Consider the following 18,374-nt stretch of genomic DNA (forward strand, 5'->3'; position numbering starts at 1 on the left):
GAATGGCTATTCTTGTAAGAGTTCCAGTCCAGTTCTGCCAACCCCTGAGGTTTGTTTAGTTCAGAGAGAACTCAGAGACAAAAGGACACAGATTTTTGAGAGTTAGCTTGGCTGTTCAGTTCAGATTTCTGATGTTCAGTCTCAGCTAGTTCAAAGCTCAAATTTTTCTGATGCTAAGAATTAATGAGAGATTTGGGCTGACAGTGGTTTTAGGTTAAAGCAAGGTCATGTAAAAAATTTCTGAGATCAATAGAGATAGAGAAGAACCTTCCAAAAGGCAATATAACCTGTGAGGATAAATCTGACTGCCCCGGAATGAATTACAGAAGGAAAGTGGTTTTTGCCCTTAAATTATAGAGCAAAATATTTTTTTAAAAATCTATATTCTGTATGAGATTTTCTTTCATGCTCCCTTCAAGGATTTATTCTGAAATGTTAGGTAGTAAAAATCTGGTCAAGAAAGTTAGATAGACGCCTATGAAGCATCTCTAATCACTGATAGTTACTATATGGAGAGAAACACAATACCTCTTCCAAAGTGGTGTCTGAAATGCCATAGCCAGTCACATGTAGATGTTCAAGGTTTTCATCCAAAGCCTGAAAGAGGCCTTTAAAGGAGATCTTATCTGCTTTTGCTGGAATTACATAGGTCAGCTCACTTCCACTGTTCTCTTTTAGGAATGCTTCTGGGACATAGGACTGTACTAGAGAGGTCACTTGAACAGTATACTTAGGCTCCTCGATTTCAAACACAGAAGGCTAGGTAGAAAGGAAAAATAATAATAAACAGAGTTTATATACCATCAAAAAGTTGTAAAGCATGTCACACTTTACACAGTGCACAGTTAACCTGTGGAACTCCTTGACAGAGGATGTTGTAAAGACCAGAACTTTAACAGAGTTTTTTTTAAACTAGATAAATTCATGGAGGTTAAGTCTATCAACACTTATTAGGCCAGGATGGGTGGGAACGGTGCCCTAGCCTCTGTTTGTCACAGACTGGAAATGGATGACAAGTAAGGGTATTACTTGATGATTACCTGTTCTGGTCACTCCCTCTGGGGTGCCTGGCATTGGCCACTGTCAGAAGACAGGATGCTGGGCTAGATGGACCTTTGGTCTGACCCAGTATGGCCATTCTTATGTTCTACAGGTTGAACCTCTCTTACTTAACCAAGACTCTATGGTCCAGCAACATCCTTGGTCCATAAGGACCACTGATATTTATGTCCAGAGAGTCCCATGGAGGGCAAGTGGCTGGGAGCCCTGCAGCAGTAAAACCAAGAGCCCAGCAGTAGGGCAGAGATCCGGTGGGTACGCTGCAGGGGGGCCGGAAGGCAGCGGGGCTGGAGCCCAGCAGCAGAGCTGCCACCTGGTGGCGAAAGCACCCAGGAAGACTGGGAGGTAGCGGGGTTGTCCGATGGTGGGGCAGCACAACCAGGAGCTTGGCAGGCCTAGTACTGTCCAGCAATGCAGCTGTGTGGCAGGACAGGAAGGCAGTGGGGCTGTCCTTTGGGCCAGGAGCCTGACAGTAGGGCGGCCTGCTGGTTAGGCCAGGAATCTGGGAGTGGGGCTGCCCAGCAGGGCAGCAAAAAGCCCGGCAGCCTTGCTAACATGAGGCAGAGCTGCCTGGTGAGGCCGGGAGGCTGCCTGGTGAAGCGAGGCTGAAGCCCACGTAGAGCTGCCACCTGGAAGCACAGCTAGAGCCCAGTGGGGGGGAGGGGCTGCCCCGCAGAGCTGGGAGCCCAGCAGTGGGACTGTGTGTGCAGCGGCAGGACCGCCATGGTGGGGCCAGGAGCCCTGCATGCAGGAGGGGCTGGCTGAGAGGCTGGCAGCAACGCCATGGCTGGGGGCAGGTGGAGGACAGAGAAGGGTGAAAAATGATGTTCCCTGACCAGCAAAGTCCCTCAACCGGGACCAGTCTGGTCCCCAAGGGTGCCAGACTAGGGGGGTTCAACCTGTATACCAGGGCTACTCAACTTTGGAAGCCCTGGGGGGCACAATGATATCCACAGCACATGCTGAGGGCCGCAACTTAAGCGCAGTTGCAAATATATGCAAATAGCTTCTTTCATACATAGATACAAAGATTGAGGCAAGACTACACAACATGCAGGACCCATTTATGTCAGATCTGCTGATATTAATAAAATGCAGTATTTACCCAATTTCCACTCATATGACAGCACTTTTAATGAGCAATGACAGTTCAGCAATTTAACTACTAAAACACATATCAACAGAAGACCATTATATTGATTACTTTTTTGTTTTGGCTTCATAATTTTAACAAATCAAACAAAAACTGCCAATACAATATTACTGAAATATAAGTACAATCAGTGTGAAGTTAAAGGCACCAAGTGGTGAAGTCGCCTGGCTAGAAAAGGAATCCAGGAATCCTGCTTCCGAGAATCCCTTCCTTTCCCCTGCTCGCCCCACCAAGCACCAGCTCACAGAGCAGAGACTGGACCCCTCCCCCGAATCTAACCAGCAAACCCACTGCCCACCTATAGGAAAGGAAAGAAGTCAGAAGTTTTAACACCCAGTTCCCTGCTCTAACCCCATGCCCCTGCCCTCCCCCAGAACCAGGCACCCTCCAGCCCTCCCTCTCCAATCCAATTCCCCTCCCATCCCCCAGAGCCAAGTATCCTGCCAGACCCACCTGCTCTAACCCAATGCACCCACCCTCCCCCAGAACCAGGCAACCTCCTGCTCCAACCCAATGCCCCTCCACGCCCCCAGAGCCAGGCACCCCCAGCCTCCCTGCTCTAATTCAATGACCCTTCCATCCCGCAGAGCCAAGGAGATAAATCTAGTGGGGTGGAGCGTGGGTCTCACTGGAGCCATGTGCTTTTCCCTTCAGGCTCTGGGGCCCGTTCGCAGTGCGATTGTGAATGGTCCAGGCGTGCGGCACCGAACATTCCACTGAAGGCACATGCCGCTGACCTCTCCCCGATCTCCTTTGCAGGGCAAAAAAAATCTCAGACATTTTTTCGTCTTTTAAAAAACCTGGCCAGCCAGCGATTTAACATGTGAAAACAAGGACACGTCCAGGAAAAACCGGACGTGTGGTAACCCTACCCAAGCCCTAGTGCAGAACTCTCTCACCCCGACCTCGCTCCGCCGAACTCTCTCACTGCCCAGCTCTGCCACTGCCTTGCCACATGCCTCTTGCCACCCTCAGGAGCTCCTGCACACGCGCCGACATGGCCTGGCCAAGGGAGGCACTGCTGCTGTGGTAGATGTGGCAGGTGTGCTCTGCTGTGCCTTTTGCCGCTCCCCCCCCCCCGAAAGCAGCTCCCATACATGCCCCGATGTGGCTTGTCTCAGTGCCGCGCGGCTTCGCTCGCAGGGAGGTGCTGCCGCTGTAGCAGACATAGCAGGTGTGCTGTGCCGCCGCCTCTTGCTGCCCCCACCCTCCCGCCAGATCCTGCGCACATGGCCTGGCTCAAAGCCACGCAGCTTGGCTTGTGGCTGGGCACTGCCGCTGGAGTCCCAGTGTTGAGGCAGGCAGGTAGCCCAGGAAGTGGTTCAAAGTGCCGCGGGCCACATGCGGCCCATGAGCCGCGTGTTGAGTAGTCCTTCTGTACACTGAAAACAAGTATGGAGCCTGGGCTGGAAACACCTTCCGTGGATGTATAATCCCAGTGAAATTTCTGGGTCTACTCTGAGCAAGGGACTGCTCACCATGAGTAACGAATTACAGGATTAGGTCTCTATTCAGAAAATCATCAAATTACTAATTTTACTATGTTGTTAGATTATTTTATATGCAAATTAATTGAGTTCTGAAGGTTGTGAAAAACATTTGTTATATATCAGGGTTAAATAGACCAAGTCTCTCCCGCATCCCTGATAACGTAAAGTGAAGGCAATACCACAATTATCTTGCATTTAAGGTACTAACAGTGTTACAAGGTTCCCTCAGGAAAAAACAAATACACACAATATATCACCATTCCTTAGCCAGAAGGGCATATTGTGCACAGTTCCCTCACCATACCTTTTTTGTGAGTGTTAGACTGTATCCCTGGCCATATGTTTCCTTCAGGTAAGAGGGAGAACCATAACATCTCAGCTGCCCATGCTGCAAGATGGCAATATGATCACTGAGCACTTCTGCCTCATCAAGATGGTGTGTAGTGAAGATCAAGGTGCGACCTACCCAGGAAGAGCAGTAGACACTGATTAACACTATTTTAAAATGTTCTCTCATGAGACACTTTTTTTTTAAAAGAGGATTCTTAAGAGGGTAGTAATTCTACAAATGTATAAGAGCACTTCAGTATACAGAACACAGGCACAAAATACTTGCTAACACATATCCCATTCACACTCACTGACATTGTACATATAAATCAGTGCAAAGATTAGGATGGAATTTAAGGGAGACAGCAACAAGCAGTTGGAATTTCAAGGGTGGGAAGGTTCATTTCATAAGGTTAAGAAATTCTTAAAATCTCTTAACTGTGGTAACAGTTTCAATAGATCATTCACTGTGGTTTAGTCTAGCTAATAGGGAACTGAGGTGCCTGCTACTTCAGAAGCTTGCATCCTACTGTCTGTTTTAGCTCATGACACTAGAAAATTACTGGAATGAGTTAACTGATTAGCATTTCCTTTGGAAGAAAAAAATATATATAACCACATGGGAAACCAAAAAAAGGAGAGTTCTCCAAAAATGAAAAATCAAAGTCAAGGAGTGATGAAGCTAGGAGATAACACTTTTAATCCGGAGCAGGATCAGCATGGACTGAAACCTAAATTGAATATTTATTAAAAATACTAGATCAACCATCCTTCCTGAAGACAAAGAGAAGGTAGCTCTGAGTTTTGGTTGGCTGTTTAGGATTTCTGTTTACCAACTGGAAAGCAAAATACTATTCTGAACCACCCTTTGAGGGGAAGGATGTTAGCCAGAAAATGACTTGAATTTGTACCAGCTCTGTACTTCAACAGAATGTCCCAGATTTTCCGACGGGAACATGGATCCACGCCACTGGTGGGCTCATCTAGAACAACAGTCTTGGAGTTTCCAATAAAGGAGATAGCAATTGAGAGCCTTCTTTTCATCCCCCCAGAAAGAGCTCCAACATGTTCATGCTGATGGTGGAATAAATCCACATCATTCAGGGCTCTGGAATAAAAGCACAAATAAAACCATGACCTTTAAGAATCACAAACCTTTTTTATTTTTTAAAAAAAGATCAGCCACCACATCATCCCAAACCACAATGACAGTGATCTAAAGTCACATGTATACAAAAAAATCATGGGCAGTTCAAATACAGCACAGCACATAAAACGGTTACAATTTCTTCTTGTAGTCACTGAGAAGTGATAGTAATAATAAACAAGATCTTATTTTTAACTGCAACCCTCTTATAAGCCTCATGAAATATACTTTTAATGACCATTTCATAGGATTAAAAAAAAAATCTAAATTATAGGCCTCAACAATGGTCCAGTGAAGTTACTGAGAGTCTTTCCATTGACTTTAATAAGATTTAGATTAGGCAGTATACAAATCTGGAGAGAGAAGAAAACAGGTGCATAACTGAAGATAGTTCAAAGACTTTGAAGTACAGGCAGTCCCCAGGTTACGTACAAGATAGGGACTGTAGGTTTGTTCTTAAGCTGAATTTGTATGTAAGTCAGAACTGGTACATATTGTAGGGGAAACTCTAGCCAAACACTTCTCCAGAGCTCAGTTTTATTCTCCCACACCTCACTTCCCTCAGTCCTTTATTCTCAAGCTGAGGTGTCTGCTGAGAAAAGCCGCTCCGCGTCTCCCTGGTCTGCTGGGGGGAGTGCTAGCTTCACGTCTCCCTGGTCTGCTGGGGGGAAGCAGTTAGTGCGGGGTTGCCTCACCCCGTTTGTAAGTAGGGATCCGATGTAAGTCGGATCCATGTAACCCGGGGACTGCCTGTATTATTTAATATGCATATAACCACATAGGCACATTTAAAACTGACACGTTGGTCTGAAAGAAATAGTTATAAGAACTGGAATCACATTCTCCTTCTCTTTACAAAACAATATCTTTCAGATCAGACTTGCAAAGAGGTCTCCCCATGCAAACACTTACATTAACATTTAGCCTCATTACAGCAATGGTAGGAAGCAATGGTAGGAAGCAATGGTAGGAAGCTCTGATGGATTCAGTGCTTGTAAATAGGTGCCAGATTGCAAAGCAAAGCCAACAGAACAATATGAACTGCAGCAGAGAAAATTTCCCCACACTTCTCAACCACTGTGGTTTAAGAGTCACTTCTTAAAAAGGGGGTAATTTATTTGCCATCGGCTATTTAATCCTTAGCCATTACTTGATGCTGCCTCCATTTATTATGTGGACACCTGTCCAATAAAAACTGGACTGCAAAACCACCAACTTATTTCACATGTCATCCAACAGCCATTGGCTTCTAATTGCTTTCAGTCACTATCAATCTGGGTTTATTTGAACTGGCAAGCAAAAGACAAGATATTCCCCTGCTTATCTGCTGAGTCATTCATCACAATACATTCTAAATTCAAGTAATTTTTCCATTTTAAAGAAAGCAAATTCCTACAGCAAAGTGCTGGCTTGATATAAACATATATACAGCATGTTTTCTAACCTTCTGAGAAGCTACATTAAAATCGCGTGTTGCTTTGTTTAGAAAAACAAAATCTTACTGTTGCCTCTGTTAAAAAAAAATCTCATTTCTGTAATAGTCTTAGCAACAAAGGCTTAATTCAATACAAATGTTCTGCTTCCCATGAAAACACCCAGTTTGTGACAAGAACCTATTTCCTGAGCCTTTGAGAGTCAAGTTATTACATGATCTAGGGTATTCAGTAGTCCGAGTACTATAAACCACTTGAGAATTTTTTTAGGTCTTGTCTGTAATACTCTTACTCTAATTTTCATTTTTAATTTCATTGCTGAAAATTAAAATCAGTGAATACATTTATAAGCCAGCATTTCAGAACACAAACTCCATCCTTAGCACTCTCAAGATTCCACTAAGCAGGGCTGACTCTTCTAAGATGAGGCTTGCTTTATTCACTAGTGGTTTTGGAGTAGTTACGAAGGACAGTCTATGTCTACATATAGGTTTCTGGCAAGGCAAATAAGGACCACTGACCTACTGACTTGCTGATGTAACTTTTTCTTTGCCCACAGAGGTGCTTTCACTGAGCCATAGAACAGCAGATGCTCTCGCACAGTTAAGGTGTCAAACAGCACATCATACTGTGGACAAACACCCATCTCCATTCTGATAGCAGTCAGATCAGTATGTATATCCCTTCCATTGATGATGATGGTCCCAGAGCTGGGTGGATACAGGCCTGTTAACATGGATCTGAAACAAGATATAACAGTGTCGTGGGTCAGAAGCAGAAAAAGAGCTCTGTGGAGCAACAAAGCTTGCCTTTTTCACCAAAAACAATTGATCCAATAAAAAAAATCATCTTATCCACCTAGCGCCTGCCCATAACAAACAACACTAATTCAGTCAACGCACTACATTCAGGACACATTTTATGTTGTATCCTGAATTTGATCTATTCACTTATTTCAATAATTTCTTGGGTCACAGCTGCATTATTTAAATGACTCTGGAATGTGTGTGGAGGAAACCTTGTTATTAATGCAAAAATGGTCATTAATAAAATTATAATTTACTCTTACAATGTTAGGTCATTACAAACTTGCCTGCAACTTAACTGATTGTAAGAGAGACCTACATTTATTTTTATACTCAGTATGCTTAGAGATTTGAACACATTTTTTGCTTTGGTTGCTTATTAAATGGAAAGTTGCATTTTATTACATGTAATTCTTTAGGCAATCTTCTTTCTGTCAACCACTGACAAATTTCAAATGTCAAGGCAGATACATTGGCCATAAAATACCTGCATGTTTATACAGGGTCTAAAATGTAACTTTAAGCCTCTATTTTGCTTTAACTTTCTATGCTATTTTCTTTTATATGTTTGGAAAGTATACAATGTTTTTGTGCCAAAGGTTTTGCATAAAATATTAATACGTAACTTTAATTGCATGATGTAAATATATTGCAAAGGAAGATCTTAAATCCAAAGACAGACAAATCATAATAAAGAGGTCTTATTAAAAACAGGACACATCTTTTGTGTGATGTAGATGTGATCTTGCCTATAAAAAAAACCTCTATATGATATTCATACTTTAGAAAGAGTCCTGACTTTCTTCTGAAGTAAGGATGCTTTGTTTAGAACAAACGGAAATGAATGCTTGAGGTGTTAACTTTAAAATTAAGATATAAAGTTGGCTTTCCTTTTACCCCACCCCTCACACACACTTTTTCAACACAAATCTCTAGTTTAAAACCTATTCATTCATTTAAATAAAGAATTTTCTTATTGAAAATATTTTCTTCCACTCAAAACACTAAGAAAATCCTGAATGTCTGGAAAATGTCTTACCCAAGCTGGTTACATCTACCTTGTGTTTTCCTTAAATGCTTGAAGAGGGCACCAGCTTCTTTTGAAGGTACAGCTGCAAATATTATATCTAAATGCAAAACATCCTGACGTCTTTGCTAAATGGTAAGCTGCTTCATGTATTAATATGGAATCCTCTGACCTTGCTGTGACTGATCATTAATGTAAGAAGTTATCTAGCAATGCTTAAGCAACTTCCTTACCAAAATCATAAAGGCAAGCAAGATTTGATTAGGAGAAAGGATAATAATTTATTTAATGAATATTCTAGCTAAAAAATGCTCTCTTCAAGAATTAAGTTTAACCCTTACAACATTATCTTGCCCATATGTAAGCTCTTTTAGTTAGTAAGAATACTCTGATCTAGGTCTCACTATTAAGTTTGGGAATAAGCTACTTTGGACTTCTGCCAGGACAGACAACTTTCAAAAGTATAACCAGTCCAAAATTCTCCATGGTCACATATATAAAAGAGTTTATAACTGAAGTAACTATTATTTAATTTTTGTCTTTTGGTTTTTTTTTTATGTCTCTCTTTTCCTTTCTTTAATAAAGCAGTCAGTTCCTATCTGGAACGATTTTGCTTGTTCGAATAAGTTTCCCCTAAATCCTGGTAAAGAACTCCAGGTGACTAAAATTGTGGGAGTCATTCTACTGAATTGGTATTGTGAGAGAGAGCTATTAAAGTTTGTATGTAATTTTTAAATTAAAATAAATTGGCGTTCAACATCTTGAAAAACTCCTTAGAATTACACAAATGCTTTAGGTAGATCCTCAGCCGATGTAAATTGGTGTACTTCTATTAAGTGTACTGGAACAATATCAACTTTCCTGTAATAATGATGGAAAAGTTTCTAATGCAAACATTTTTTGTTTAAACCCAATCTCAATTATTCATTATGTTTCTTGCTATTTCCTGAACAAGGTTCATTTGCCTAGCTGGAGGGCTATTCAACTGATCGGTGTTTCCTGGTGTGTAGCTGGAACTGCAGGATAAAATCTCTAATTCCCTATTTATGTAGGCTCAGTCCTGCAGTTCTTACCCATGTTAATCAAGTTTTGACTGAATCTAGAATACAGTTCATTCTAATTAGTAATTTATGTAGCTACAGGGGTTGAAAAAAAATAGTCCTAATTTTCAATATTTCATTAATGTAAAGGGCAGAAATAGATTAACTTTTTAATTAAACTAGTTATAAAAAAATAGTTATTTCTGCCTCTTTTCAGATGTCGGATCATCCTCTTCAACGTCCAGGAAGAAAGTTTGCATGGTCAGTAAACCTCTAAAATCTCCATCTGATGCAAGCACAAGTACACATGCCCACAATAACCCCTTGTTCCCATCCACCACTAAAGCTGCTTAAAATAATATTTTTACCATTGAAGTTATAGTGAATAGGACCCCATATTCCACTGCAATGTATTTGTTTTGCCGGTGACACCTTGGCCCAATAAATTGATTTAAGCAGCCTCAATGATCTCTTTTACATGGTAAAAAAATGTGCAAGGACAGAGAACAAGCAAGGTGATAGAGTAGGTCTGCTAACACGCTGAGAATATTTCAAAACACCAAATAAGGTAAAATGTGTTGTAAAACATCATACATAATCGTAGTCTTGCCAGCTCCATTGGCACCCAAGAGCGCTGTTATTTGATCCTGGTAGAAAGTAAGAGTGAGATCTTTAACTGCCATCTTTTTGTTATCTGTGTATTCTTTGGTGAGAGACATCAGCATAACTCCTACGGCGGTTCCTCCTTCCCTCACACTTTTCTCATCTTGGGGCAGAGAACCTATAGACATGAAGAATAAGTCTATAAAAATACTGTCAGTTATGTAGTGAAGATTAATTGTCCATTTAAACTATAGAATCAGGTTGTGTACATTAACAAAAAGATGCCAATTTATAACCATAATGGATCGAGCCCAAGATTAGGCGAGGTATCTAGCCAATGAAAAGATTTAATTTCACCCAAAATAAACTTGATAAACAAGTGTGTGCATATATACACATAAGCGGTAATTATTCAAATGTTAATGACAAGTATTAAAATGTATTCCTTTAATAGTGACATTTTTACAAAGGAACAAGAAAAACTAGAGTTTGTAGACCAGAAAACAGGGGAAAATATGGCTTGACTAAAGGGAATGGAGAAAAAAAAAGGAATGAACACAACATTCCTTTCTCAGTAAGTCAGTAGAGTCAGGGTAGTCAAACACTGGAATAAATTGCCCAGGGAGCTTGTGGAATCCCCATCTCTGGAGATATTTAAGAGTAGGTTAGATAATGTCTATCAGGGATGGTCTAGACAGTATTTGGTCCTGCCATGGGGGCAGTGGACTGGACTCGTTGACCTCTGGAGGTCCCTTTCAGTCCTAGTATTCTATGATTCTATGAACATTAATGAACGAGAAAGACTAGTGAGAATGAAACAACCAAAACTTTCCCCTTTACCTTTTCTGCACTGTGTTTCAGAATCCTGAAACTTTAACTCTATTGGCCCTTTCTGCTACTTGATATATATGTACTCAGAAGCTTACATAAAGGTGCCGGGCCCTGACATTGCTGGGAAAGAAGAGATAGTCTTACTTTTCCCCTTCCAGTCTAAGAAGAGCAAAGGAATCATCAGGGCAGGGGGAAAGTAAAGGTCTCTATGCAAAATAAGCATCAAAGGTAAATATAATCCTACTGATAGAGGGAACTGGAAACTGTGAGGAGAGAGCACTCCGTGGAGGGCTTGAAAGTCAAGATTGTTCAGATAATATTCCAATTAACATCTACATATTTAGACATTTAACTGAACCTGTAAAGCTTTTGAAATGTTTCTCTTCAGTACTAGAAAGGTACTGATAAAAAATGCTCTTGGGTGCTGACCTCCACTATAAATAGATGAAACATTTCAGATAATATGTAATTTCATGTGATCACAGAGGACTTCCAAGGCCCAAGAATGGATATGGGTGGCATGTATTTCTCTATCCATGAATCTTTAATCAAAAGAAATGTATGACAATGTAGTGAGATGGGCCTTAGGGAAAAGCAAATACATCTGATTTTAAACACCAAAACATGTAAGGAATTCATAATCAGCCGAACCCAGAACAGGAAAGAAACTGTGGAATTTCTGGTATGCAGTGGTAGTAGCCCTTGAAAATAGAGATGATGCATGGGTTTTAAAATGTGAGGGTGAAAAGGAGTCAGAAAGGACAGAATTTAGATAACAAGACAGAATGAAAAAAAAAACAATTCACGTGAAAGATATAAACCTTTCATTGAGGCAAGGAAAATATAAAACAGAGCCTTATATTTGATTTAATCTGAAAAAAGTGTGGCTGTAGCAAAATGGAATTCTGACCATAAGTTTTAATGAGCACAAAATTGTTCGGGTTACTGAACACTTTACAACACTGTGAGGAATGTCAAAGGGTCCTTAAAAAGCTGAGTGAATGCACAGTACAATAGCAGATGAAATTCAGTATTGACAGATTCAAAGTGATATATATTCAAACAGTCATTTCAACCACTCGTCCTATAATGCCAGAGTACAAAACATGCAGGAATGACGAAAAGGTCAGGCTAATGCAGAGAGTGGCACTTTATGGGAAAGAAAACATAGGGTGAAATATAGTAAAATTCTTAAACTAATCAAACTGTACTACAGAATCTCTTTGAAACTTCTTGTTTGAAAGTAAGAGTGGAGTCGGAGGAATATACTACTGACCACTTGGCCAGGATGGTGATGGTGATTTTGAAATGCTCAGGGAAGATAGAGTCAAAATACAAAATAGAAAAATAATACTTAGTTACAATGGGGGGTTTCAACTACCCCCGTACTGACTGGTTACAGGTCCTATCAGGAAATGAGAAATATGTTTCTAGACATAATTTATGACTATTTATGACTATTGGAGCAGCTAGTTATAGAACTCTGAAGGGGAGAAGCAATTTTTGATTTAGTCCTAAGTGAAGGATAGGATGTGTTCCAAGATATGAATATAGGGGAACTGTTCAGTAATGGCTTAATATTCTTATAGAGGTGAAAATACCAAAGAAGTCCACCATGGTAGCATTTAACCGCAGAAAGAGAACTACACAAAAATGAGGAAACTATAGAAATAAATATTAAAATGAACAGTTCTACAGGAAGACAATGGTGGTTCACTACCAGTGAATGGAATGTTGATTATCATGCTTATTGCCCCAAACAGCCAAGTTAGTAGGTTTGTGCAGCAGGTTTGAGTGTCCACAAGACAAGAGCCTGGGGCTGTGGACTTCCTGATAAGATCTCTGCTAACACACATATCTCAGCAATTTCAACAAAGAGGAAACATACATATTTGTCCTCTGGGATGTTTGTTAGGGCCCTCAAACATGCCACAAAAACCACATTTTTCTAATTAGCCACCTGAAGAAACCTCTGAAACTATTTGTTTATCAAGTTTTTTTAAAATGTATTGATATTTTATTGTCACGCTAGCAATAAATAAGGAGGGAGTAGTCTAGTTGGATCACATCTGAGGGTGCTCAAAAGCAGATGGATGATGGGGTACCAGATGACTGTCAAGTATCATTTGAAAACCACTCTAGACTTAGGTAATTTTTGAGGGTTGGGGTATTTTTATTACTCTGTGGCAGACGTGTAAGTGCTTGAGACAAAATAAAGTGTAGTTTTAAGTAACAGCACTCTTGTATTGTAAATGTCAATCATCTTTCAGTTAGATATTCATGTCCCAATTGATTTATGTCGTGCCTCTGCCTCACCACAGGTAAATGTTCCAAAGAGCTTTGGGTACAGCAAATCCCTGATAGCAACATCACAACAGGGAAATAAGTGCAAGCTGCATGAAATTTTTAAAAATACAAAATAAACAGAACCAAAAAAATGCCACCATGGCTAAACAACAGAGTAAAAGAAGCAAAGTCATTCTTTAAAAGTTGAAAGGCACATCCTACTGAGGAAAATAGAAAGGAGCATAAATGCTGACAAGTCAAGTGTAAAAGTATAATGAGGTAGGCCAAAAAAGAATTTGAACAGCAACTAGAAAAAAAGATTAAAAAACTAACAGCAAAGAAATTTAAGTACATCAGAAACAAGAAGCCTGCCAAACAATCAGTGGGGTTACTGCGTAATCAATGTGCTAAAGGAGCACTAAAGAAAAAAAAGGCCATTGCAGTGAAAATAAATGCATTCTTTGCATCCCTCTTCCCTACAGAGATTTCTAAACATGCGCCATTTTTTAAGTGACAGATCTAAGCAATTGTCCCAAGCTGATGTGTCAACAGAAGTGATCTTGGAATAAAGTGATAAATTAAACGTAATAGGTCATCAAGATCAGAAAGAACTCAAATATACAATTGCAGAACTCTGGTATTGGTTGAGTGGAGGATAGCTAACGTGATGCTAGTTTTATAAAAAGACTCAAAAAATGATCTTTGTAATACAGATATGTTCAGTACAAGGCAAATTGGTTGAAACTTTAATAAAAACCAGAATTATCGGACACATAGATGAACACAACTTGTTGAGAAAGTGTCAATACAGCTTTCTGTAAAGAAAAACCACAAAAGAGTCAACTAATGTGTCAACCAGGTTGATGAGGGTGGATATAGTGTACTTATACTTTCAGAAAGCATTTGACAAGATCTCACCAAAGGCTTTTAAATAAAGTAAGCAGTCATTGGATAAGAGGGAAGGTCTTCTCATAAATGAACTGGATGAAAAGATAGGAAACAGAGTAGGAATAAATAGTTTAAAAAATGGAGACAGTAAAACAACAGGTCCCCTGGCGAGCTGTACTGAGACCAGTGCTGCTCAACATATTCATAAATGAACTAGAAAAAAAGAATATAAGGTGAGGTGGCAAAGTTTATCATTGATGCAAAACTACTCAAAATAGGTAAGTCCAAAGCAGAATGCAAAAAGTTAAAAGAGATTTCACAAACCTGGGTGACTGGGCAACAAAATTGCAGATTAAATAATGTTGGTAAAGGTAAATTAATAGATACTGAAAAACATAATCCTAACTATACATTCAAAATGATGGGATATAACTATGCTGCTATCACTCAAGAAAGATCTTGGAGTCACTGTGGATGGTTTTCAGCTCAATGTGAAGCGGCAGTCAAAATGTAAGGAGCCCATATGAAAGGGTTAGATAAGAAAAAACTTAATACCATAATGGCACTATATATGCCAACTGGTACACCTCAGGAAGTTCTGTTTTCCCTTCTCAAAAAAAAAAAAAAAACCCACCATACACCCGATACATTAGAAATGGAAAAGATACAAGAAAAACAACAAACATGTTTAGGGATATGGAACAGTTTCTGTAAAATGTGAGATTAAAAAGTCTGGAAAAAAGACAACTAGTTCCAAACTGAATAAAAGGAGATATGATTGAGGTCTATAAAATCATGGGTGGTGAGGAGGAAGTCAATAGGAAAGTATTGTTTACCCCTTCATGTAACACAAGAAGCAGGGGCCACCAAATGAAGTTATACGCAGCAAGTTTAAAACAAAATGCAGGCAGTTTGTGGTTCTTATTGCCAGGGGATGTTATGAAGGCCAAAAGTATATATGCGTCCAAAAAAAGAATTAAATATGCTCATAGAAGATTGGTCCATCAACTGCTATTAGCTAAGATGGTCAGGGATGCAACTCCGTGCTCTGAGTCACCCTAAGCCTCTGATTGCCAGATGCTGGGACAGGACAACAGGAAATGAATCCCTTGATGATCATCCTGTTCCAGTCATTCTTTTTAAAGCATCTGGTGCTGACCACATTCTGAAGACTGGATAGTGGGCTAAATGAACCATTAGTTTGACCCAACTGACCATTCTTATGCAATGGGTTCTAACTGAAGTGGACACATCTTGGTGGACATCTTCAAACATCTTGGTGGACAGTAAAATGAAAACTTGGTACTCAAAATTAAAAAAAAAAAAGCCAATAAAATGTTAGCCTGCATAAAGAATGAGATAAACATTTAGATTCACTCAATTATGGGAGAAAATTGATTACAAATAGTGAATTAGGCAGAAAAAGAAAATAATATTTACGAAAAGGCTTCTGTAGTTACAAACCTTTGTCAAGGAAATTTTCATTGAAGAAAACCATATTGGGATTTAGATAATGTTTCCTTTTCTTCTCTGTACCACACAGCTTCTTCCAGTAAGAGACAGTAAAGGGGAAGTACCATGGCTTTCTGAACCCGAATCTTCCTAAATGTTAAATAAGAGCAACATCTGAAACATATTTTCAAAATGCATTTGTTGTTCAAGCACATAAAATAATCCTATTATCCTTCTCCCCCTCCCCCACAAAAGGAACAGGGATATAAAATCTTATCTATACTGTGTAGCAAAGATGCTGATAAAGCACTTTCTTTCCAAAGTATCTGAAAGTACTTTCCTCAGAAGGTAGCCATGTTAGTCGGTATCTGCAAAATCAATATCTAAGTGGTTTTTAAACACGAAAGCTTACATCCATATAAATCTGTTAGTCTTTAAGGTGCCATAGACTTCTCATTGTGAAAGTACTTTGCAAACTTTGGGGCCAATCTGTCTATCATAGAAACCAAAAGAACTTTTGTCATGGAATTTGCCAGGGAAAAGGGCTCTCTCAGCATTATCCTGGCATTAGTGACAGAATCCTGACTATTGTAAATAAAGATTTTGACCCAGATCACAAGATAATCCTAGTGAGACTCAGTGAGTTGAGGTAAAGATATCAAGCTTTTTACCTGTTCTAATTCTGGCATAATTTAGCCATTGAGTCAGACCTTAGGACTGCCCTGTTTTGGGTCAGAGCCTTAGGGATGCCCTGATTTGTGACCCCAGCCAAGCAGGTGGCATTCTAGCCTCAAGAGATACCAAGGTTTTAGCAATATTTTGACCATGCCTGCTTTCTCCCAGCTTTGCTTCCTATAATATGAGAGGGAGAAACAATGCTGCACCGGCTGAATTGTACACACAGATACTTCTCCCTACACAAGTGACAGATTTGTTACCTTTCCTAGTGCTTTGTACCATCTCAATGCAAACCAGCTAGCACAGAGGGCAGGATCTGGCTTTGAAGTGTAGTACACTTACACAAAGGTGTAATAATGGCTGCATATACCACCTTAACATAGCCATTTCCTGACCTTTTCAGTGCTACACCTTGCATTCACTTAAATGTGGTTTTAGTATCTGTGGAATCACAGTACGTGGTACTGAATAGCAAGTGACACCCTCAATTTTTAAGTTAAAGATTTGTGGCTGGGATAGAGTTACATTATTGTATTCCCTTCTCTTTTCATGCCAAACATCTCAGTTATTCATTTTGAAATAAATACACAATAAACAAGAAAAAATGTGATATGCCAAGTTGAGCAGGTGTAAATTTCAGGCAATGAAAGAGGAGTTTAGAAAGCATTCCAAATGTCCCAACAACCAACTGAAGGGCATTAATTAAAAAACATTGGAGATTGGAGGAAAAACTAATATCCCACCTTTGGAAAATAAATTTGGGATTATATTAATTTCAGTTGTTACCTAGACTTACTGGTAGAGAGAAATGATAACCAGGGAGACAAATATTGTACTTTAGCATTCTGAAAATACATTGTTAAAAATCAACTTTAATAAAGGGGTCTGTTCCTGGCTCAGACAGAGCATCCAATAACTCAATATTGCACCGAAATCTGTCATTATAAAGTGTCTATCAGTCTCACAAGTCTTTATCCAATTATCTGTCTCCTTATTTACATAAACAAATAGATGTCATACCATATTACAATTCCAGCCCTCCAGTTAGCATGGTTCACTGACCTATGAATGCATGAATGTTTTCTTAGTTAGTCTCACTCCTATTTTGTCAGCTTTAACTCAGAGGCACCAAAGATTTAATATTTTTTATTATAATGTAATAGGAAAAAACCCAATATTAATAAATCTATGAGTGTTTGTTCTTACCAGGAATTACATTGCTGAAATACCAGCCAAGTAATAAATAGATTAGTGAGTCAAAGAAAATCATCCAGCAAGCCCATCCAAAGGTCATGGATTCTCCTTCTGCCAGTGGCTCATAGCTGTTACTCCACTGAATTCCTGGTAATAAAAAAAGGTCAGTGCTAAATCTGTAGAGCACCACAGGTAGCAGGATCATAAACACATCAACACAAAGCACTCAGGAGGTATTTGAGCATTGATGGACAAAAGAAACAATGTTAATAGCTGTAATTTTAACGGAATAAAAACTAAATGTTAGGCCTTTCAGTCTCTATTTGCAACAGCAGGTAATACTACTGCAGAGCAAATATGAAAGAATTCATGGTGGCACAGAGTTTTAAGAAGTTGACTATTTTTATTTTGGCTGTCCTTTCATTTTACTAAAAGGAAAAAAATAGGACCACTAGGCAAAATGCTGAATAAAATACATGAGAAGTTCTTTTTCAGCTGTTCAATAAGTCACGCATTACGACAGTTTGCTGATACAAATAAAAAATGGTTTAAAGGAGATCTGCAGCAGATGTGTTTAGTTGAAACTTGCAAATCTTGACTAAATGCAGTTTATTATATACCATTTGTTTTATATCATGCCTGGCAGTAATAGCCAATGACTGGAGCACCAGACTCTAGTCATCTGAAAAACTACTTCAACCTGTGGTGGACTGCACACAATCCATCAGGATTCTATGTGTGGCCTGCAAGACATTTTATTTACTATTACCCACATACAAAATTGCCTAATTCCACTGGTCTCTGTCCGTGTAGTTTTTTTTCCTACTGGTATTACTTAAGTGGCATACATGTAAACCAAGGACACATGAAGAAAGGTGCATATTGATTGCACAAAACACTGACTGTAAGAGCCATGTGCTCACTTTTTATCCAATCAAAATGCAGCTACAGTTCAAT

At 39.5% G+C, this 18,374-nt stretch overlaps 1 protein-coding gene across 1 annotated transcript in view; it reads right to left on the reverse strand.

Moving 5' to 3' along the window:
- Positions 1–18,374, reverse strand: part of ABCA13 (ATP binding cassette subfamily A member 13) — a 281,165-nt gene that overhangs the window by 134,995 nt on the left and 127,796 nt on the right. The window contains exons 35-41 of the mRNA XM_006136374.4: positions 17,430–17,564; positions 15,558–15,695; positions 10,080–10,266; positions 7,134–7,352; positions 4,944–5,140; positions 4,007–4,164; positions 529–759 (exon numbers count right to left, since the gene is read on the reverse strand). Of these exons, the coding sequence (XP_006136436.3) occupies positions 529–759; positions 4,007–4,164; positions 4,944–5,140; positions 7,134–7,352; positions 10,080–10,266; positions 15,558–15,695; positions 17,430–17,564 (1,265 nt within the window). The remainder of the gene's footprint in view (positions 1–528; positions 760–4,006; positions 4,165–4,943; positions 5,141–7,133; positions 7,353–10,079; positions 10,267–15,557; positions 15,696–17,429; positions 17,565–18,374) is intronic.

The sequence above is a fragment of the Pelodiscus sinensis genome, chromosome 2 (genome assembly GCF_049634645.1).
Source record: "Pelodiscus sinensis isolate JC-2024 chromosome 2, ASM4963464v1, whole genome shotgun sequence".
NCBI lineage: Eukaryota > Metazoa > Chordata > Testudines > Trionychidae > Pelodiscus > Pelodiscus sinensis.